Raw genomic sequence first — 18,670 nt, forward strand, 5'->3', positions numbered from 1 at the left:
ATATAGTCTATCCTGGTGAATGTCCCATGGGCTTCTGGGAGAAAAAGGAGGTATGTTTTGTTACTGTTGGGTGGAGTGTTTTGTATATGTTAGTTAGATTCTTTGGTTCATTGAGTTGTTCAGTTCTACTGTACCTGTGCTGAGAGGCTAGTACTTCAGTTGCTGAAAGTAAAAATGTTGAAGTTCCCACTCTTACTGTGAGTTTATCTATTTCTCCTTTCAGTGCTGTTATTTTTTAACAGCTTTATTGAGATAGTTTACATATCATGCAATTCACCCACTTAAAGTATACAATTCAGCAGTTTTTACTATAGTCACAGATATGTTCAGTCAATACCACAGACAATCTTGGAACATTTTTCTCACCCTAAAAGACACTGTATACTCTTTAGCTGTTACCTCTCTATTTCCCCATACCCAGCCCTAAGCAACTAATTAATCCCTTTCTATAGAAATTGATGGATTTCTCTGTCCCAATCTTTTGGATAGGGAGAACAGGCTTCTCTTGGAGGTTTGGGGGATTCAGTTTTTTTGTTTGTTTTGTTTTTTGCTTCTGCTTGTTGGTGGTTCTGGGTTGGAAACGTCTACAGAGTCCTGTCTGAGGTATATGGGAGGCAATAAGGAAGCCTAGGGGATTTACCATTGCTGTGTTGCTTCTCAAGTCCTAGGGTCCTAGGCTGTCTGTCTTCATTCTGTCTTTCAGAGTCTTCCAATGCTTCCTTGTTGTGTTATTTTAAGAGAAAGGACTTGGGAGCAATGGGGCTATTCCATCTTGGCAGAACCAATAGTTCCCACCAAAATGTATTTTGCCTCTAAAATCCAAAGGAACCCATGAGTATGTATCTGTTTCTTCATAGTGAACAGTTCTGGATGTAACTCCTCTTTCCATTTGAAACTTTACCAGTGTGGCAGATACCTGAACTTTTGCAGGCCTTCTCTCTCACCTCTAGTAGGCATGAGTTGTATTAAGTATCAGGTGTGTTTGCTATTTCCAATTTGATTTCCCCTCACCAATACATATCTTAATGTTTCAGTAAAGGGACTGCTTTTCTGACCCTCCCAGAGATTTCCAGTTAGTGACTGAGGAGGTTACACCTCATTGGATCCACTATAACATCCTCATTTCTCTAAGCCTTTGTTCTTCTTCCTCTGGACTATACAGTGGAAGTTCCAGCATCTCTTTCTCACTGACTGTAGGCCTCTACTGGGTCAAGACTTCTATTAACCATTATAGGTACTCAAATGAACGCATTAAATCCTGAGGCCTATGTGACACACCCTCCTTGGCCTGATCCAGTCTTATACTTATTCTCACTGGCTAATGTACTTAGACTCCATTGCTCTCCAAATTCCTTCAAATAAAACTTGGCAAGGTTCCTTCATGTATGTAATCTCTCCCAGGAGCAGCTCTTGCAATTAACTCTGAATCATGCTGGGGTTTTACTTTCTCTATGGCCCTAGAGGCAGGGAGTATTGTTTGTGTGGGTCCTAAAGAAGAGAAATTTCCTTTTTAGGTAACCACACCATATGAAGTCAGTGAAATCTTTTTATTCAAGTGAATGCTTGTTTTCTTAGAAGGCAAGAAAGGCTGTTTCTAATGTGAAGAAATGTTTAGAGATATTAGAGGTTTAAGGTTCTTATCATCCTGTCTACACAAAGGTTTCCATCTCAAGTCTCAAGTCCTCACCCTTTCCCAGCCAGAACCTTTACCTTAGCATAAGAGACTTAGCATAAATATACCTTTAGCTGGCATGTGATTCATGGCTTATGCATTCAGACCTCAGGCATGTCGCTCCCACAGCTTCATAAAATAAAAATTCCTCTAAGGCCACCATAGAAACTTTCTGATTCTCTACCTATGCCTTGAATTGAGAGTTTAAGTCACTAAGCTTATCTTTTTTTTTGAGGGGGCTTGGGACTTGGGGGGATCTCTTCAGCAGTTAGAAGACTCCATCTCCCCCTACAGTCTTTGAATTCATCATGATGCCACAGCAATCAAGTACCACCACACTTGATCTCCCAGCACCTTATCCTCCACTGGCAGTCTGAGTGACCATTCAAGTTATCGTGACACCACAGCTTCAAGTGAGCAGTGATGTCCCGTTTTTTCCCTATCAAGGGGGTCATTCATGTCCTCACCAACACAACCCCAGAATCCCACTGTGATGGACTGTTTCCTTAGGCCACTCCCTGTAACACACACTAAATCAGTCACGGTACTGGCTGGAAAACACATAAGCTGGAATGTTGAAGAGGAATTAATGGTGAGGGACTATTTATAGGAGTTCAGGCAGGATTCAGAGCACCCACAGGGATGAGAAAGTACCTGGAAACTTACAGCAGTAGGAAGGTTTACTATTCTTAATCTTTTGGCTTAAAGAACAAAGGAAGACCTGGAAACTGTTGAGAACTAGAGCCATCAGGAGGAGCCTGCCCAGTTAAAGCTCTGGTCAGTGAGGTACAGAGAGAGTGAGGGAAAATAGTCAACCGTTCCATAAAAGCAGGGGAAAAAACTGGCAAAAGTTGTCAGAATTGAATTTTTCAGAACTCTGGAACTTAACAAAAAGCTTACAGCTATCTGGAGTGCACTTATTCAAGAAAAGTGACTGGATCTCAGAAAGAACAGAGATCTTTGTGATGTTTTAACTTATAGTCCCATCTTCTAGTCTTAACCTTGAAAACTAAGGATCTGCAATCACAGTTAAAACCAGCAACCTGGCAGCAATTGGAAAAGTGTGGGAGGAAGTAGGAGCATCTTCAAAGGGTGGTTCACTAAGAAACCCTGCTTGCAAGCCTGTCTTTTTATTTCTTCAGACAGAGTTCACCAGTGCAAAAAACCTGTTCCCTGAGGGTATTTGTCAAAACAATTACAAGCAATTGCTTCACAGTTGTCTGGGGCAGTGAATAACTCTTGGGCCAAATAATAGACTAAGCAGCCGAAGATGGAGAAGCTCCATACAGTCAGCAAAAACAAGACCGGCAGCTGACTGTGGCTCAGGTCATGGACTCCTTATTGCAAAATTCAGACTTAAATTGAAGAAAGTAAGGAAAACCACTAGACCATGCAAGTATGACCTAAATCAAATCCCTTATAATTATACAGGGGAAGTGACAAATAGATTCAAGGGATTAGATCTGATACACAGAGTGCCTGAAGAACCATAGACAGAGGTTCACATTGTACAGGAGGAAGTGATCAAAACCATCCCCAATAAAATGAAATGCAAAAAGGCAAAATGGTTGTCTGAGGAGGCCTTACAAATAGCTGACAAATGAAGTGAAGCAAAAGGCAAAGGAGAAAGGGAAGAATATCTCCATCTGAATGCAGAGTTCCAAAGAATAGCAAGGAGAGATAAGAAAGCCTTCCTCTGTGATCAGTGCAAAGAAATGGAGGAAAACAATAGAATGGGAAAGACTAGACATCTCTTCAAGAAAATTAGAGGTACCAAGGGAACATTTCATGCAAAGATGGGTACAATAAAGGACAGAAACGGTATGGACCTAACAGAAGCAGAAAATATAAAGAAGAGGTGGTAAGAATATGCAGAAGAACTGTTCAAGAAAGATCTTAATGACCTAGATAACCACGATGGTGTGATCACCCACCTAGAGCCAGACATCCTGGAATGCGAAGTCAAGTGGGCCTTAGGAAGTGTCACTACAAACAAAGCTAGTGGAGGTGATGGAATTCCAGCTGAGCTATTTCAAGTCCTAAAAGATGAGGCTGTTAAAGTGCTGCCCTCAAATCTGTATGCAGGTCAAGAAACAAATTAGAACCAGACATGGAACAACGGACTGGTTCCAAATGGGGAATGTAGTACATCAAGGCTGTATATCGTCACCCTACTTATTTAACTTGTATGCAGAGTCCATCATGAAAAATGCTGGGCTGAAAGCAATCTTGAGGAAGAAAAATGGAACTGGAGGAATCAACCTGCCTGACTTCAGGCTCTACTACAAAGCCACTGTCATCAAGACAGTATGGTACTGGCACAAAGATAGAAATATAGATCAATGGAACAAAATAGAAAGCCCAGAGATAAACCCACGCACATATGGACACCTTATCTTCGACAAAGGAAGCAAGAATATACAATGGAGAAAAGACAATCTCTTTAACAAGTGGTGCTGGGAAAACTGGTCAACCACTTGTAAAAGAATGAAACTAGAACACTTCCTAACACCGTACACAAAAATAAACTCAAAATGGAATAAAGATCTAAACGTAAGACCAGAAACTATAAAACTCCTAGAGGAAAACATAGGCAAAACACTCTCCGACATAAATCACAGCAGGATCCTCCATGACCCACCTCCCAGAATATTGGAAATAAAAGCAAAAATAAACAAATGGGACCTAATTAAAATTAAAAGCTTTTGCACAACAAAGGAAACTATAAGCAAGGTGAAAAGACAGCCTTCAGAATGGGAGAAAATAATAGCAAACGAAGCAACAGACAAACAATTAATCTCAAAAATATACAAGCAACTTCTGCAGCTGAATTCCAGAAAAATAAACGACCCAATCAAAAAATGGGCCAAAGAACTAAACAGACATTTCTCCAAAGAAGAAATACAGATGGCTAACAAACACATGAAAAGATGCTCAACATCACTCATTATTAGAGAAATGCAAATCAAAACCACAATGAGGTATCATTTCACACCAGTCAGATTGGCTGCTATCCAAAAGTCTACAAGCAATAAATGCTGGAGAGGGTGTGGAGAAAAGGGAACCCTCTTACACTGTTGGTGGGAATGCAAACTAGTACAGCCACTATGGAGAACAGTGTGGAGATTCCTTAAAAAACTGGAAATAGAACTGCCATATGACCCAGCAATCCCACTGCTGGGCATATACACCAAGGAAACCAGAATTGAAAGAGACGCGTGTACCCCAATGTTCATCGCAGCACTGTTTACAATAGCCAGGACATGGAAGCAACCTAGATGTCCATCAGCAGACGAATGGATAAGGAAGCTGTGGTACATATACACAATGGAACATTACTCAGCCATTAAAAAAAATACATTTGAATCGGTTCTACTGAGATGGATGAAACTGGAGCCCATTATACAGAGTGAAGTAAGCCAGAAAGAAAAACAACAATACAGTATACTAATGCATATATATGGAATTTGAAAGATGGTAACGATAACCCTATATGCGAGACAGAATAAGAGACACAGATGCATAGAACAATTTTATGGACTCTGAGGGAGAAGGTGAGGGTGGGACGTTCTGGGAGAACAGCATTGAAACATGTATATTATCATATGTGAAACAGAACACCATTCCATGTTCGATGCATGAGACAAGGGCTCAGGGCCGGGGCAATGGGATGACCCAGAGGGATGGGATGGGGAGGGAGGTGGGTGGGGGGTCCAGGAAGGGGAACACATGTAAACCCATGGCTGATTCATGTCAATGTATGGCAAAAACTATTACAATATTGTAAAGTAATTAGCCCCCAACTAAAATAAATAAATTTATTAAAAAGAAAAAAGAAAAAAAAAAAGAAAAATGCTGGGCTGGATGAAGCACCAGCTGAAATCAAGATTGCCAGAAGAGATATCAATAACCTCAGATTCAGATCACACAACCTTTATGGCAGAAAGTGAAGAAGAATTAAAGAGCCTCTTGATAAAAGTGAAAGAGTAGAGTGAAAAAGCTGGCTTAAAACTCAACATTCAAAAAACGAAGATCATGGCATCCGGTCCAATCACTTCATGGCAAATAGATGGGGAAACAATGGAAACAGTGACAGACTTTATTTTCTTGGACTCCAAAATCACTGCAGATGGTGACTGTAGCCATGAAATTAAATGACGCTTGCTCCTTGGAAGAAAAGCTATGACCAACCTAGACAGCATGTTAAAAAGCAGAGACATTACTTTCCCGACAAAGGTCCTATAGTCAAAGCTATAATTTTTTCAGTAGTCATGTATGGATGAGTTGGACCATAAAGAAAGCTGAGCACTAAAGAATTGATGCTTTTGAACTATGGTGTTGGAGAAGACTCTTGAGAGTCCGTTGGACTGCAAGGAGACCAAACCAATCCTAAAGGAAATCAGTCCTGAATATTCATCGGAAGGACTGATGCTGAAGCTGAAGCTCAGTGCTTTGGCCACCTGGTGTGAAGAACTGACTCATTGGAAAAGACCCTGATGGTGGGAAAGATTGAAGGCAGGAGAAGAAGAGGATGACAGAGGATGAGTTGGTTAGATGGCATCATCGACTCAATGGACATGAGTTTGAGCAAGCTCTGGGAGTTAGTAATGGACAGGGAAGCCTGATGTGCTGCAGTCCTTGGAGTCACAAAGAGTTGGAAGAGTTGGACACAACTGAGCAACTGAACTGAACTGAAAGCTGAAAAGGAAGATAGGAGAATGAGGTTTCTGCAGGGGCTTCAAAAAGCACTGCCATATTTCTGGGAGTATGTAAGGTCGTGTGCGTGCATAAGAATGTGGGCATGTTCAGAGAAGACCCAGGAAGGTCCTGAGCTTTCATTTCTGCTGGCAGGAAGTGAGACTCTGTGTAAGCAGGACGTGAAGGCTAGGGCAGAGTTGTCAGCTGCCTGGTAGGGTGCTGAAAAGTGTGACTGGAGCCCAGTGAGAACTAGAGCCATATAGGACGGTGCATCCAGGGAAGCTATATCCTCATATCAGCCAAACCTAGCTGGTTAGGGAATCCAGGATTAGTACAGAAATCTAAGACAGGAGAACCCATAGAAGTAGGTCTAGCCCTTGGCTTGAGATCTTTGCTCATTTAAGATGATATAATGGCAAAGCTTCTTTTGGAGGATTGTGGTGATCCAGAGAAAATTAAAGCCCATAGAGAAACAAAGCGGTTTATCAGTGGTTGCCAGAGACTTGGCAGGGGGTTTAGGGGATGGGGGGGTTGCTGCAAGTGGACACAGGGAACATCTGGAGAGACGAGAAATATTTTGTATGTTGATTGTGGTATTAAATACTTGTACATATTTCAAAACTCATTCAACTGTACACTTAAAATGGATGAATTTTATTCTGTGTTTGTGTGTACCTATACCTGTATTAACTCAACTTTTTCTTTAAAAAAATAAAAAAAACGTTCAGCTTTTCTCTCTTCCTGCACTTTACCCTGTGGCTGTGCCTCCTACTGTCCTAATTCAGCCAGAAACCAGCCATCAGGCAGCTTGGGAGATAGCATCTGTAGAGGTCACCTTGGACTACATGTGTGTGTACTAAGTTGCTTCAGTCATGTCCAACTCTGTGCAGTTCTTACGAACTGTAACCCACCAGGCTCCTCTGTCCATGGGATTCTCCAGGCAAAAATACTGGAGTGGGTTGCCATGGCGTCCTCCAGGGGATCTTCTTGACCCAGGGACTGAACCCGCATCTCTTATGTCTCCTGCATTAGTAGGTGGGTTGTTTACCACTAATGCCACCACAGAGAAAGGCAAAGACTGGGTTGAGGAGTGGGGAAAAGAGAAAACAGTCAGCACAGGGAATCCTGTGTAATCAACAGTAGATTATTCTCTCCTCACCAGAGGATAGCACTTCTGGTGGGAAAACAAGGCATCCAGCCACTGGAGCTGCCCAGACTGGCTCACGACTCTCTGCAGGAAGATGCCAAGTGGAGTTTGAGACAGGATTCCTCTGCTTTGTAGGAAAAGACCCTCAAACTCTGGGATTCATATTCTGAAATTACCTCTATAAGCAATCTATGGGAATACATCTATAGGATAAGTCCCTTAAAATTGTGTTTTTTAAACTCTTTGGTGTAGATATATATATATAGTAGTTAAATTGGTGACATTTTCAAATTCTCTCATTGCACTGGGTCTAGTAAGCAGAATTCAGACCATAACATGGAAAAAGCTTATTTTTCCTTAGCTGCTAACATAGGGGGCTTCCCAGGTGACACTAGTGGTAAAGAACCTGCCTGCCACTGCAGGACACGTAAGAGACTCGGATTCGACCCCTGGGTTGGGAAGATCCCCTGGAAGAGGGCAAGTCAACCCACTGCAGCTAACATAGGGGTATTATCTGAAAACTGCTAATAAAATGAGCACATGCATACCTCACCTGATTCCAGTGCTCAGTTTTAAAAGGAATTTACATTTCTGTTGTGTGTTCTGTTGACCATACCTAATTCTTTATTTTACCCCAGAGAAAGACTGTCTCTAATGGCAGGAGTCCTGAGGCTTTCCTCTTGAACTCACCGAGTCCATCTCCCCCTCTTTCCCCAGGAGGACAGCTGTGAGCTTTGTGGCTTACTGCTGCTCCACCCAGTGTCTGCAGACTTTTGACCTGCTGAGCTGATACACACTCAAGAGCCTCAGGAGTGCTGCCAGGTTGACACTGCAGTTGCCTGCGTATCGCACACTGCGGCAGAGGGGTGGAGAGTCCAGCCAGGCCCAGCAGCCCTTGCGTCCTGCCACACTCGGAGACTGCAGGACTCTGGACACGTCACGATCGAGCTTCAGAACTGAAATGCCTTCACCCTTCCCCCAAGTTGGAATATATCCTCCCCCAAATTAAGAACTCTTGGTCTTCTGTGTTTTTCTTTTTATGTGAGTGTGTCTCATATGCAGACTATTTAGTTTGATATGCCTCCCCAAATCGAATTTAGAGCAAGTTTCAGCTCCCTGAAGAACTATAATTTGATAATACAACCAAATTAACTTTTGAACGTATATACCTTCAATGGTACTTGTAATCTTCTCCTCTCTCTTTCTTTCCCCAGTGAATTATTCCCCAGAGGGAAATTATTCCATGTTTTTAACAAATTTCAGCCAACCCTGTCACCTCAATAGTGTTGAATCGTTGGCAGAGGGCTGGGGGTGGGGGCTGGGGGGTGTGGGGGAAGGCAGAGAGGGTGCCTGAGTTGGTTCCAAGCTGGACTCTAGTAGGGGCTTCACAAGGGTCCTAGCACACACCCTTTGGAAAGTTACAACCTTGTTTATAAAGTTTTGCAGCCTATTTTGTGAAGGCTTTAAAAATAAAACTAGACTAAAAATGAAATAGACACTTTCGAAAGACTACAAAAAATAATTTTTGAATTTTTTTATTCCCTGATAAGATTTTTTTTTTTTATGAGAAGAGTTTGAGGAATATTTGAGGCTTTAAAAGAATCTGATTCTTTTCTTTCTGGATTTAAACATTTTCTGGCTACTGAGAAAGTGAGAGAACACATCAAAATACAACCTCTGGTGTTTCTTGTTAGATGGATTTATGGTTAAACTTATACTGACTTTGAAATATCTTTGTTACATATGATAAACAAGTCTCAGCTATTTCTACTAGTTTTTAGCAAGGTGATTCTAAGTACAGTCTGTGCACATTTATTTAAATACCTGCGGCATTAGATAATCTTCATTTTGACCCTAGATTTCTTAAGTACTTGACACACTGTTGTCCAGATAACATTGAGAAAACACAGGAAACGCAGGTCCAAATTCAGCCTTGGACTTTTGCAAAAAAGCCATAAATGGAAAGTGTGAGATTGTACTCTGACATAAGATAATGCTCTTACTGGAGGACTCACATATTTGCTCTTCCTTTGAAAGGATGGCATTTTAATGTTGCTTTGCTGCCAGATGTTCATCTGGTTGCTGTGAACTGATTCTTTTTTTACATTTTTAAAAAGTTTAATTGTACATAGTTTTCTCTAAAGGCAGGACTAAAAGGGAACCAAGAAGGTTTACTTGGTAGGAAAATTATTTTCCAAAAATTTCAGATTTGTCAAAAATTTGGTTTATGGAATTTTATTAGCTGCCCTAAATCTGTAATGCTAGGCTCTTAACAGTGCTAAAAAATCCTACATAGTTACTGACGAATGTGTGATCTTCACAGTCACACCACCTGCTGCCCGGAAAGCAGACTATACACATAGAATGGTGAAGGCAGAACATTATCAACTGTATTTCCACTGTTCTTACTTCCTCTTGTCCCTTTCATAACTTGGCCTCTTCAGCCTTAATCTTTCAAAGGCTTATAGTATAATAGGAACTGAAGATCTATATCAAATGTAACACTTCTTTCATCTTTTGGAATAATTGAAGTTTTAGTGTAACCCCTCCATGTATATAAATTGGGAGGTGAAAATGTGGCATGAAATTTCACAAATGTGGTTCAGGGCTAAGAGGCTGCTACCTATCATTTAAGTGACAGTAATATGTTTCAACATCTTTCTACTTCACCCTCTACAATCATATGTCTTAAAATGGAGTTGTGAAATTTGATAACCTAATATTCAGAATTCTATTGAAACAAGGATATGTAATACTTTTAATTTGTTTGAGATTTTACAAAGACAGCTACAATCCAAGCAGCCTCTGTACGAATAATGTAAGTTGAACTCCAGTGTGGGCTAGGCAGACAACATTTGGATGATCTCAGCCTTAATCCTGAGACCAGAACCCAATTTGATGCAGAACCCAATTGATAAGAAATGGAACTTATAATTTGACTTCTTTGGTGCTGTTCATTCATTGATGTCATTCTTAACCTTTTAATACTATAAAGGAGTGTTGTAGACTGGAGAAGATTTGCCTACATTCTAAATATTTAATTGTATCCAGAGCTTTGCAGAAAATTCTTATTATATATGTGTTCTGAGCAATGGTTATCTTAGGTAGAGAAATACTTCATGCAATTATAATAATGCTCCAAAATTTAATTGTTTGGAAAATATAGCCTGTTCAGATAAGTTTACATCAATAATCTGATATGTGGATATTGGTAAATTTTAAAATCCAGGATACCCTTTTGGGCATAGACCTTCTTGAGATATAGTTCAAAGAGGGTCCATTTAAACTGGATTACTGTATCAGTGCTCTTCAAAATGCCAAGTTGTTATTATACCAAAACCCTCAATTAAATAACATTGCATAGATCAATGAAATGTTGCATCTTCGATGAATAAAATACATATTTTGAGCACACTTTAATAGTTTTAAAACTGACCAATACACGGAAGAGTCCTGGCAGTGGAGGATATGTTCTGGTTAATAGAAGGATGAACTCCTTTGTTATCTGACCCTCCTTTTCTGGAAAAGCATGGTCTACATTAAACATCTTTTGGTCAACGTACTCAACACTTACACCTTTCACACTCTGGCTTGTCTTCCTAGTTTAATGTACATCTCTCTTTTCTTCCACATTTAATTCCACAAATTAAAATGTTCACAATTTAAGAAAAAATGCTCCAATACCAGTTGGCTTACAAGGCTTTACACATAGTTTTCTCTAAAATACATAACCTATTTTGTAATCTCTTTCAAAGCCACTTTTAGAAATTATTAATAGTAAAATTAGGTTTCTGTTTCCTGAGTTGAAAAATCAGACATATTCATCTTTACTGTAAAAGGCTTAAACATGATACATTGCTTCAGGAGAAATCAAAACATTTTTATTCAGATGATTTATGATCATGGCTTCCTAACGGGGCCAACACTAATGCAACCTGATATAATTCAATATTGAGATGTAAATTCATTTCATAGACTCATAATCTTATTTAAAAATCAGGAGTCTTGTTTCAAAATGTATCCTTACATAACCCTGGACAATTTATTATGCTCTTATTATTTTTGTGGTTTTCATCAACTCTTGCTTACACTCCTGATGAGGCTCTTCTACATTTATCCAGGCAAATTAAGTGAATACCTTGCATTCTGTTAAACTGAGGGAATTTTTATGAGGTCTGTATTCTTGAAAATAACTACATGGCTCTCTCAAACTCATTCAAGTCTCACTGTCCCACCCAGGAGCACCTCCCTGTGCTGATAGATCTGAAAGTGACGCACGTGTCTCTAGGAAAGGGATTGATCATAACTGAGTGCCTGTTATCCTTGGTCAGGAAAAGAGACTGCTTCACAGTCTGGGATATTCCCTTTGATGCATGACTATATGGTACACAGAGACCGAAAAGTACTGACAGCCCAGTACTGTCCAGTGGTAGCTGGACAGAAGGTGAAGCATTTGGAAGTCATTTCTATATGTAATTAAGAGACTTGCAAGGGTTGGCCAGGTTTGCCCCAGCCCCCCTGCCTCCAGTTCACCTTACAGCAGAATGTGGATTATCCTTGCTACCTGTCTGTCAGGTTTTGCTTCTCACAGCAGTTTTGAGACTGTAGTACACCAAGGTTCCTTCCTTCCTTCCTTCCTTCATTTTTATATTGTGAAAAAATTTTCTAATACTCTGAGTCTGCCTGCTGAAACATTTTGACACTGCTCATGTATAGTGTGGATATTTTCTACAATTCATATTATATCCACTTCGGTCATTCTCACAGATACTGCTGTTTATAGAATAGTTGAGCTTGAACCATGTCAATGCCTAGAAATGTCAATGGTGATGACTTTATTGTTTTAACCAGATTCACTTTAAGAAAAATAAAGACATTAAATACTTAAAGCCAACCAAAATGGTGGAATAAGGACCTCTGGAATTCTCTCCTCCATAAAGACAAGGAAAAACTTTGCAAAAAAATCAGAGTCAACTTTTTTCAGAACTCTGGAAATTAATCTTGCAGCATCCCAAGAAATATTTATGCAAGAGAAATAGCTGAATCTCAGTAAGAACTGTAAGTTTTATGGTATTTTATCTAGTCTTATTTCCATTCCCCCTGCCCATTTCTAGTTCTGCTTATCCTTGAAGACCAACAGTTCACAATCATGGTAGAAACAGCAGCATAGAAGCCACTGGAAGAGTGGGGTTGGAGCTCCTTCAGTGCCTCATTCCCAGAGAATTGCCTGGTGGTTTCCTGGAAGACCTCACTTGCAAGACTGTATTTTCTCTGATTAGATTTTGCCACCAACGCTTTTCCAAGTATTTAATGAGAAAAAATCAGAGGCATTTGTGGCTGCCTGAAGTAATTACCATTGGAGCAAACAACAGGCTAACCATAGACTAAAAAGGAAAAGTTGAGTAATGAGATATTCATAGAGGCTTCAAAAAGCTCTGCCATTCCTGGGAATTTAGATGACCTTGTACATGCATAGACCAAGGACTTTGCACAAGCCAAGGATTGTTACTCCTGCTCAGGAAAGACCTGGAGACATACTAACTCTCACCTGAGGTTGATCTTGGTGAACTGCTCAAGCAGAAAGTGAAGATGAAGGCAGAGTTGTCAACATCCTGGCTGGGTGTTGAAGGATGTTCCAACACGCATACAAAGCTGTCAGCAAAGACCAGGAGAGTCATTGGTTTCAGGTGTTTATGGAAGCACTGTCTAATCATTGGGTGACTAAGGAACTACCTAAGAAAGCCTTCAGAGTCTTATCTTTTATGAAGAATATGGACTTTAAAGAGTTAGTTCAGATGAGTTACTGGACAACCCAAACCAGCAACTTCATCAAACTCTTAGCAAAGGGGTAAGTAAATCTAATTTCTAAAGTTATCCTATTAGTTTTCCTCAAAAAAAAATTATGAGACATGCAAAAAATAAGTGTGGAAAAAATAAAAAATGGGAGAAGTCAATAAACTGTCTTGAGGAAGTGCAAACGTTGGAATATGTAAAGACTTTAAATTGACTATTTTAATATATTCATATAACTAAAGTATGAAAATGATGTATCACCAAGTAGAAAACATCAATAAAAAGATAGAAATTATTTTTTTAAGTAAATAAATTGTAGAGTTTAAATAAAAATAGCTGAAATGAAAAATTCCCCAGAGGGGCTCAACATCAGATTTGAGTAGGCAGAAGAAAGAATCAGCAAACTTGAATATAGGTCAAATGAGGTTATCCAGGTTGAACAGAAAGAGAATGGAGAAAAATTAATAGAGCCTTGAAAACCCATCAGACACTATCAAGTGTACCAATATATGCATAACAGGAGTCACATAAGGGGAGAAGAGAAAAAGAATGTTTGAAAAAATACTGACCAAAGGCTTCAAAATTTGATGAAAAATATAACATACCAAGAAGCTCAATGAACCTGAAGTAGGATAAATTCAAACTCATTCCTGGACATATAATCATACTGTCAAAAGATAAAGACAAGGAGAAAATTGACTCATACACAAGAAATTCTTATCAGAAAATATGGAGACCAGAAGGGAGAAGGATGACTTCTTGGAAGTGCAAAAGGAAATGACTATCAAGCAAGAATTTTGTATCCAGCAAAACAATCCTTCAAAAGTGAAGATGAAATTAAAACATTCTCAGATAAAACAAAATTCAGCATTATCAAGCCTGTCCTACAAGAAATAATAAACGGAGTCCTTCAGGCTATAATAAAAGGACAATAGACAGTAACTCAAATGCACATGAAGAAATAAAGAGCACAGATAAAGGTAGCTACATGGGTAAATATAAAAGAGCATAAATGCATTTTTTGTTCACAACTTTTTTTTACTCCTAATTTAAGAGGCAACTCTATTAAAAAGTTATAAATCTTTGTTGATGGTCACAAAGTGAGAAAACAAAATATGTGTGACAATAACAGTACAAAGAAAGGGAGAGGGAACAAACCTGTATGGGATCAAACTTTCTGTATAATACTGAGATTAAGCTGGTATTAATCAAAACTAGACTGCTATAATTAAGATACTAATTATAATCCTCAGGGAACCCACTAAGAAATATATGGTAAAATAATAACTAAAGAATATATAGTAAAAGATACAAAAAGGAAATAAAAATGGCACACTAAAAATGTACAACAGAAGGCATGGCAGTGTGGAGGAATAGAAAAAAAGACAAGACAAAAAAATAGCAAGATGGCAGACTAAATCCTACCTTATCAGTAATCATATTAAATGTAAATAAATTAACACTCCTATTAAAAGGTAGAAATGGCAGAATGGGTAAAAATCATGATCCAACAAATAGATTGAAAGTAAAACCAAAAAAAAAAAAAAATGGAAAAAGATGTATCACACAAACTTAACAAAGAGAGCCAGTGTGGCTATATTAATCTCAGACAAAAGAGACTTTAAGGCATAAATTGTTACTAGAGACAAAGACATTACATAATGGTAAAAGGATCAATCCATCAAGAAGACATAATTATGCACGTATATGTACCTAAGAACACAGTGCCAAATACATGAGGGAAAAGCTTATACAGGTGAGGTGAGAAACAGCCAATTCAATAATAGCAGTTGGAGACTTTAGTGCTTCACTTGCAGTTTTGGATAGAACAACTAAAGAGAAGTCAACAAGGAAATGGAGGACTTGAACAGCACCTTAAGCCAAGCAGCCCTGACAGACAGACACAGAAGAACAGCAAATGCACGTGCTTTTAATGTGCACATGCAGCATTCCTTGGGGTAAAAAGGTCTTAATATTTTTAATAGGATTGAATCACACAAAATATGTTCTCTGACCACAAGAGAATGAAATGAGAAACAACCAACAGAAGGAAACTTGGCAATTTTATAAATATATGGAAATTTAACATTACATTCCTAATTAATCAATGGGTAAAAGAAGAAATCACAACCATAGATTAATGGTTGCCTGGATAGAGGGAAGGGGGAAATGGGTCATGACTGCTAGTGGGTGTGGTGGCGTGTCTTTATGGGGTGATGAAAACAGTTTGGAGTTAGTCATGATGGTTGCACAACCTTGTGAATATACTAATAATGCACACACTAAAGGGATGGTTGGTGGTATGTGAACTGTAGCTCAACTTAAAACTCAAAACCAGTGATACAGCTTACTTTACATATCTGTTAACAAGCTAGTTTTCGATAGACCAATAATCCTTCCAGGATCTGAGAATGGACCTGCAGTCACTGTGGCTGTGAGGTAAATGGAAACTCAGTATTAACACTCATCTGATTTTAGCGTCTCTGCTTACTGGTTAACACCAGCATCAGGCCAAATCCACAGTAATTTAAGAATCCCAGGTGATGAGCGTTCCAGCTCACTTAATCCACCGAACAAATAGTCACCATCCCAGTGAGGCCCTCAAGGACCAGAGCCCACTGAGAGTGAGGCACTGTGAGATCAATGTGCTTGACAATATAATCAAGTGGAAAACTCTGTAAAGTACTAGGAAGTACTCTTCCACAAAGTACTTGTAAGTCATACTGCTTGTTTCCTAGTTTACAACACTGATTGGTACCATTCTTTATCTAGAACAAAAATTTATAGGGAGATATTATTTACTAAAGGTCGTTTCGTATCTTTTCATCATAATTACAGCTATGTGTTTATCATGATTAAAAAAAAAGTACTTCTATCCAAGGCTTTTAATAATTCTCTGAAACTGATAAAGTCACTGTTTAATTTATTGACCAAACAATTACACCCACTTTGAGGATATGCAATCTAATCCAGTAGACCAAAACAATGTTTAGATTTTAAATTAAAAGAGATTTTGTAATTGTGCATAAGAAACAGTAGTTATATCTTGCCTTCTTCAGGTTTATGTTCTTTAATTTTAGGTGATTGGTCTGGTAAAAAAAATTAAAAGAAAAATATAAAATCTAGTTGCAGTATTATTAGTATGATCTTTGAAACAATCCAGTAAATTGTGTTGTGAGCTATGACTAAGGAGTCCTGTACATGGATTATGTAATGCAATCATGCATAAAAGCACTTGGTAGACAACCCTAACAGGAAAACCTGCTCTTTTTTATTTAATCCCTATCTTCCTATAAGAATTCTTTACCCGTGTAATTTTTTACATCTTGTAATTCATATTAAAGTAGGCTTCCTTCTAATTACAAAAGCGATACTGCAGCCTAGAGAAAGGCATAAAGAAAAGGCTTACTATCCCAATAACCCCTTCATCTTTTGGTAAATATTTGTCCTTTCAGTCTTTTCTATGAATGCTACATATACACTTGTGGATTCTTAAATGACATCTTAGCATACAAACTATTTTATAACTTGCTTTCTTCAACTAATATTTTGTGAAAATCATATCAATAAAAATACATATGTACTGGCTATGTAGTATTACATTTTTTTATCAATATTATGTAATATAGTATATATATTTAATACATTTGTAAACAAAAAATTTTGCTTTTATTGTACTTGAAAGCATCGATTTCTCTTAGTTTCTTTATGTAGTACCAATTTATTTGGGAAGGCAGATGGGAGATTAAATTTTATAAGCAAGTATCAGATTGCTACTACTTTTATAGATATACATAATCAGTTTAGCTCTTTTCAACTAGAGCAATCTCGGAAGACTAACTTTTTATTTAATGTCAAAGTCACTGTGATTAGAGCCCTGAACTAGGATTTCATTCAAAATGTACTTTTATTAGTACAGTTGTCTAGTATGCCACAACCACTGTAGTTTTCAGTAAAGAGATTTTCTCCCACCCCAGACATTTCCATTTGGCATATTTTTTCTAGAACAACAACAAAAAATGAGCTGGGATCTGATGAATTAACCTTCTGTTTAATATTAATTTCAAAACATTGATTTACATCAGATTCTCAGTGAAAATACTTATAGTTAGCACAATAATCTGGGATCCCTGCAAAAACAAGATATGGGATACAGCTTTTTAGTTAAAACAAGCAGCTCACAGAAAGAAATGTGTTAATGCCAACAAGAAAATGACATGGAAAAAGACGAGTAGTCGCAGAGGGGTGGGGAGGAGCAAACTACGCCTTTGGGGAGAGTTTCTGTGGCTCATAGACAAGTGGCTGAGGAACTCCGTAGACTGAGGAAGCTGAGGAAGCGTGAAGAGAGAAAGGTCAGGGAGAAAAGAAAGGTGGGGGTGATGAAACGTGAGCGTCCTGTTACCAGTACCTGTGTCGTCTTGCCATCCTCTTTTGCTTTACCAATATGCACCTTGCTTAGGGAAGCGGAATCCTCATTTAAGGAAAGAAATTGAATTTGATACTGCTGGTGTCCTCCTCTGCCTCTAGCAAACCAGCCCCCCAGGCCCCCGTTTTTTCGCTGCCAGTCATTCACGTCGCAGCAGCTGAGACGCTCATCGGCCAGGAGGCGGGAGGCTACACTGTGTCTTGAAGGCTAAGGTGGTCGTACTGCCTCCGAAGAACTTAGGAAACCTAGATTGAGAGGAAGCACATCTCTCTTTACTGAACGAGACTGAGCCAAGGGAAGGCCTGGAGTTCTGCAGGTCATTAAAGAAGAAATGATGCCTGAGCCATCATGAAAGGTCCCAGGATTTGCAGAGTGTGACAGGAAAAGAAATATGGGGAAATACTGAAATTCATTCTAAAGGTAAACGTGGAAATGTGAGATTAAAGCGCAGAATCATCTGATACCACAAATAGCAAGAAGAAAGCAAGAAATGACTTGATTTTTGCCTGTGCCTGTGGCTACCTCAAGGAGTTGTCTTCACACGCCATCTTCCTCTGGGACAGTCCTACCCAGCCCCATATCTTTGCATGGATCTCACAAATCATGATGTGTGTGAATTGGCAGCTCACCTCAGAAGATGTGGAAAATTCCTTAAATAGAATTCATCACATCCTGCCCCGCCTCACCTTCAGGTCTCTCACAGGTTCCTTCTCAGCCTCTGTGCCAAACTCACAGATGATTTGTGCAAACGTGGATCACTTCTACTTTAGATCAGGTTACCTTCTATTAGATGATTCCCATTATTTGTAGGTAAATATTTTAATGATCTTAACCAGAAGTTGTAGTGGCCATAAATTGCAAACTGCATTTTCCACTTTACCAATGTTAAAATCATCTTTATTCTACTTGAATATGAAGAACCTTCTAGAAAAAT

At 38.9% G+C, this 18,670-nt stretch overlaps 1 protein-coding gene across 15 annotated transcripts in view; it reads left to right on the top strand.

Moving 5' to 3' along the window:
- Window positions 1–8,526, top strand: part of LRRC28 (leucine rich repeat containing 28) — a 195,197-nt gene extending 186,671 nt beyond the window's left edge. For all 15 annotated transcript variants that reach the window (XR_014071622.1, XR_014071621.1, XM_081551294.1 and 12 more), the window contains one exon: window positions 8,235–8,526. Coding sequence is in view for 10 of the 15 variants with exons in the window: in XM_081551297.1 (XP_081407423.1) it covers window positions 8,235–8,307 (73 nt within the window). In the remaining 5 variants the exon portion in view is untranslated. The remainder of the gene's footprint in view (window positions 1–8,234) is intronic.
- The last annotated feature ends 10,144 nt before the right edge of the window (window positions 8,527–18,670 follow it).

This window comes from Giraffa tippelskirchi, chromosome 12, assembly GCF_054371585.1.
Source record: "Giraffa tippelskirchi isolate mGirTip1 chromosome 12, T2T-mGirTip1v1.2.pri, whole genome shotgun sequence".
In the NCBI taxonomy this organism is placed as follows: Eukaryota; Metazoa; Chordata; class Mammalia; order Artiodactyla; family Giraffidae; genus Giraffa; species Giraffa tippelskirchi.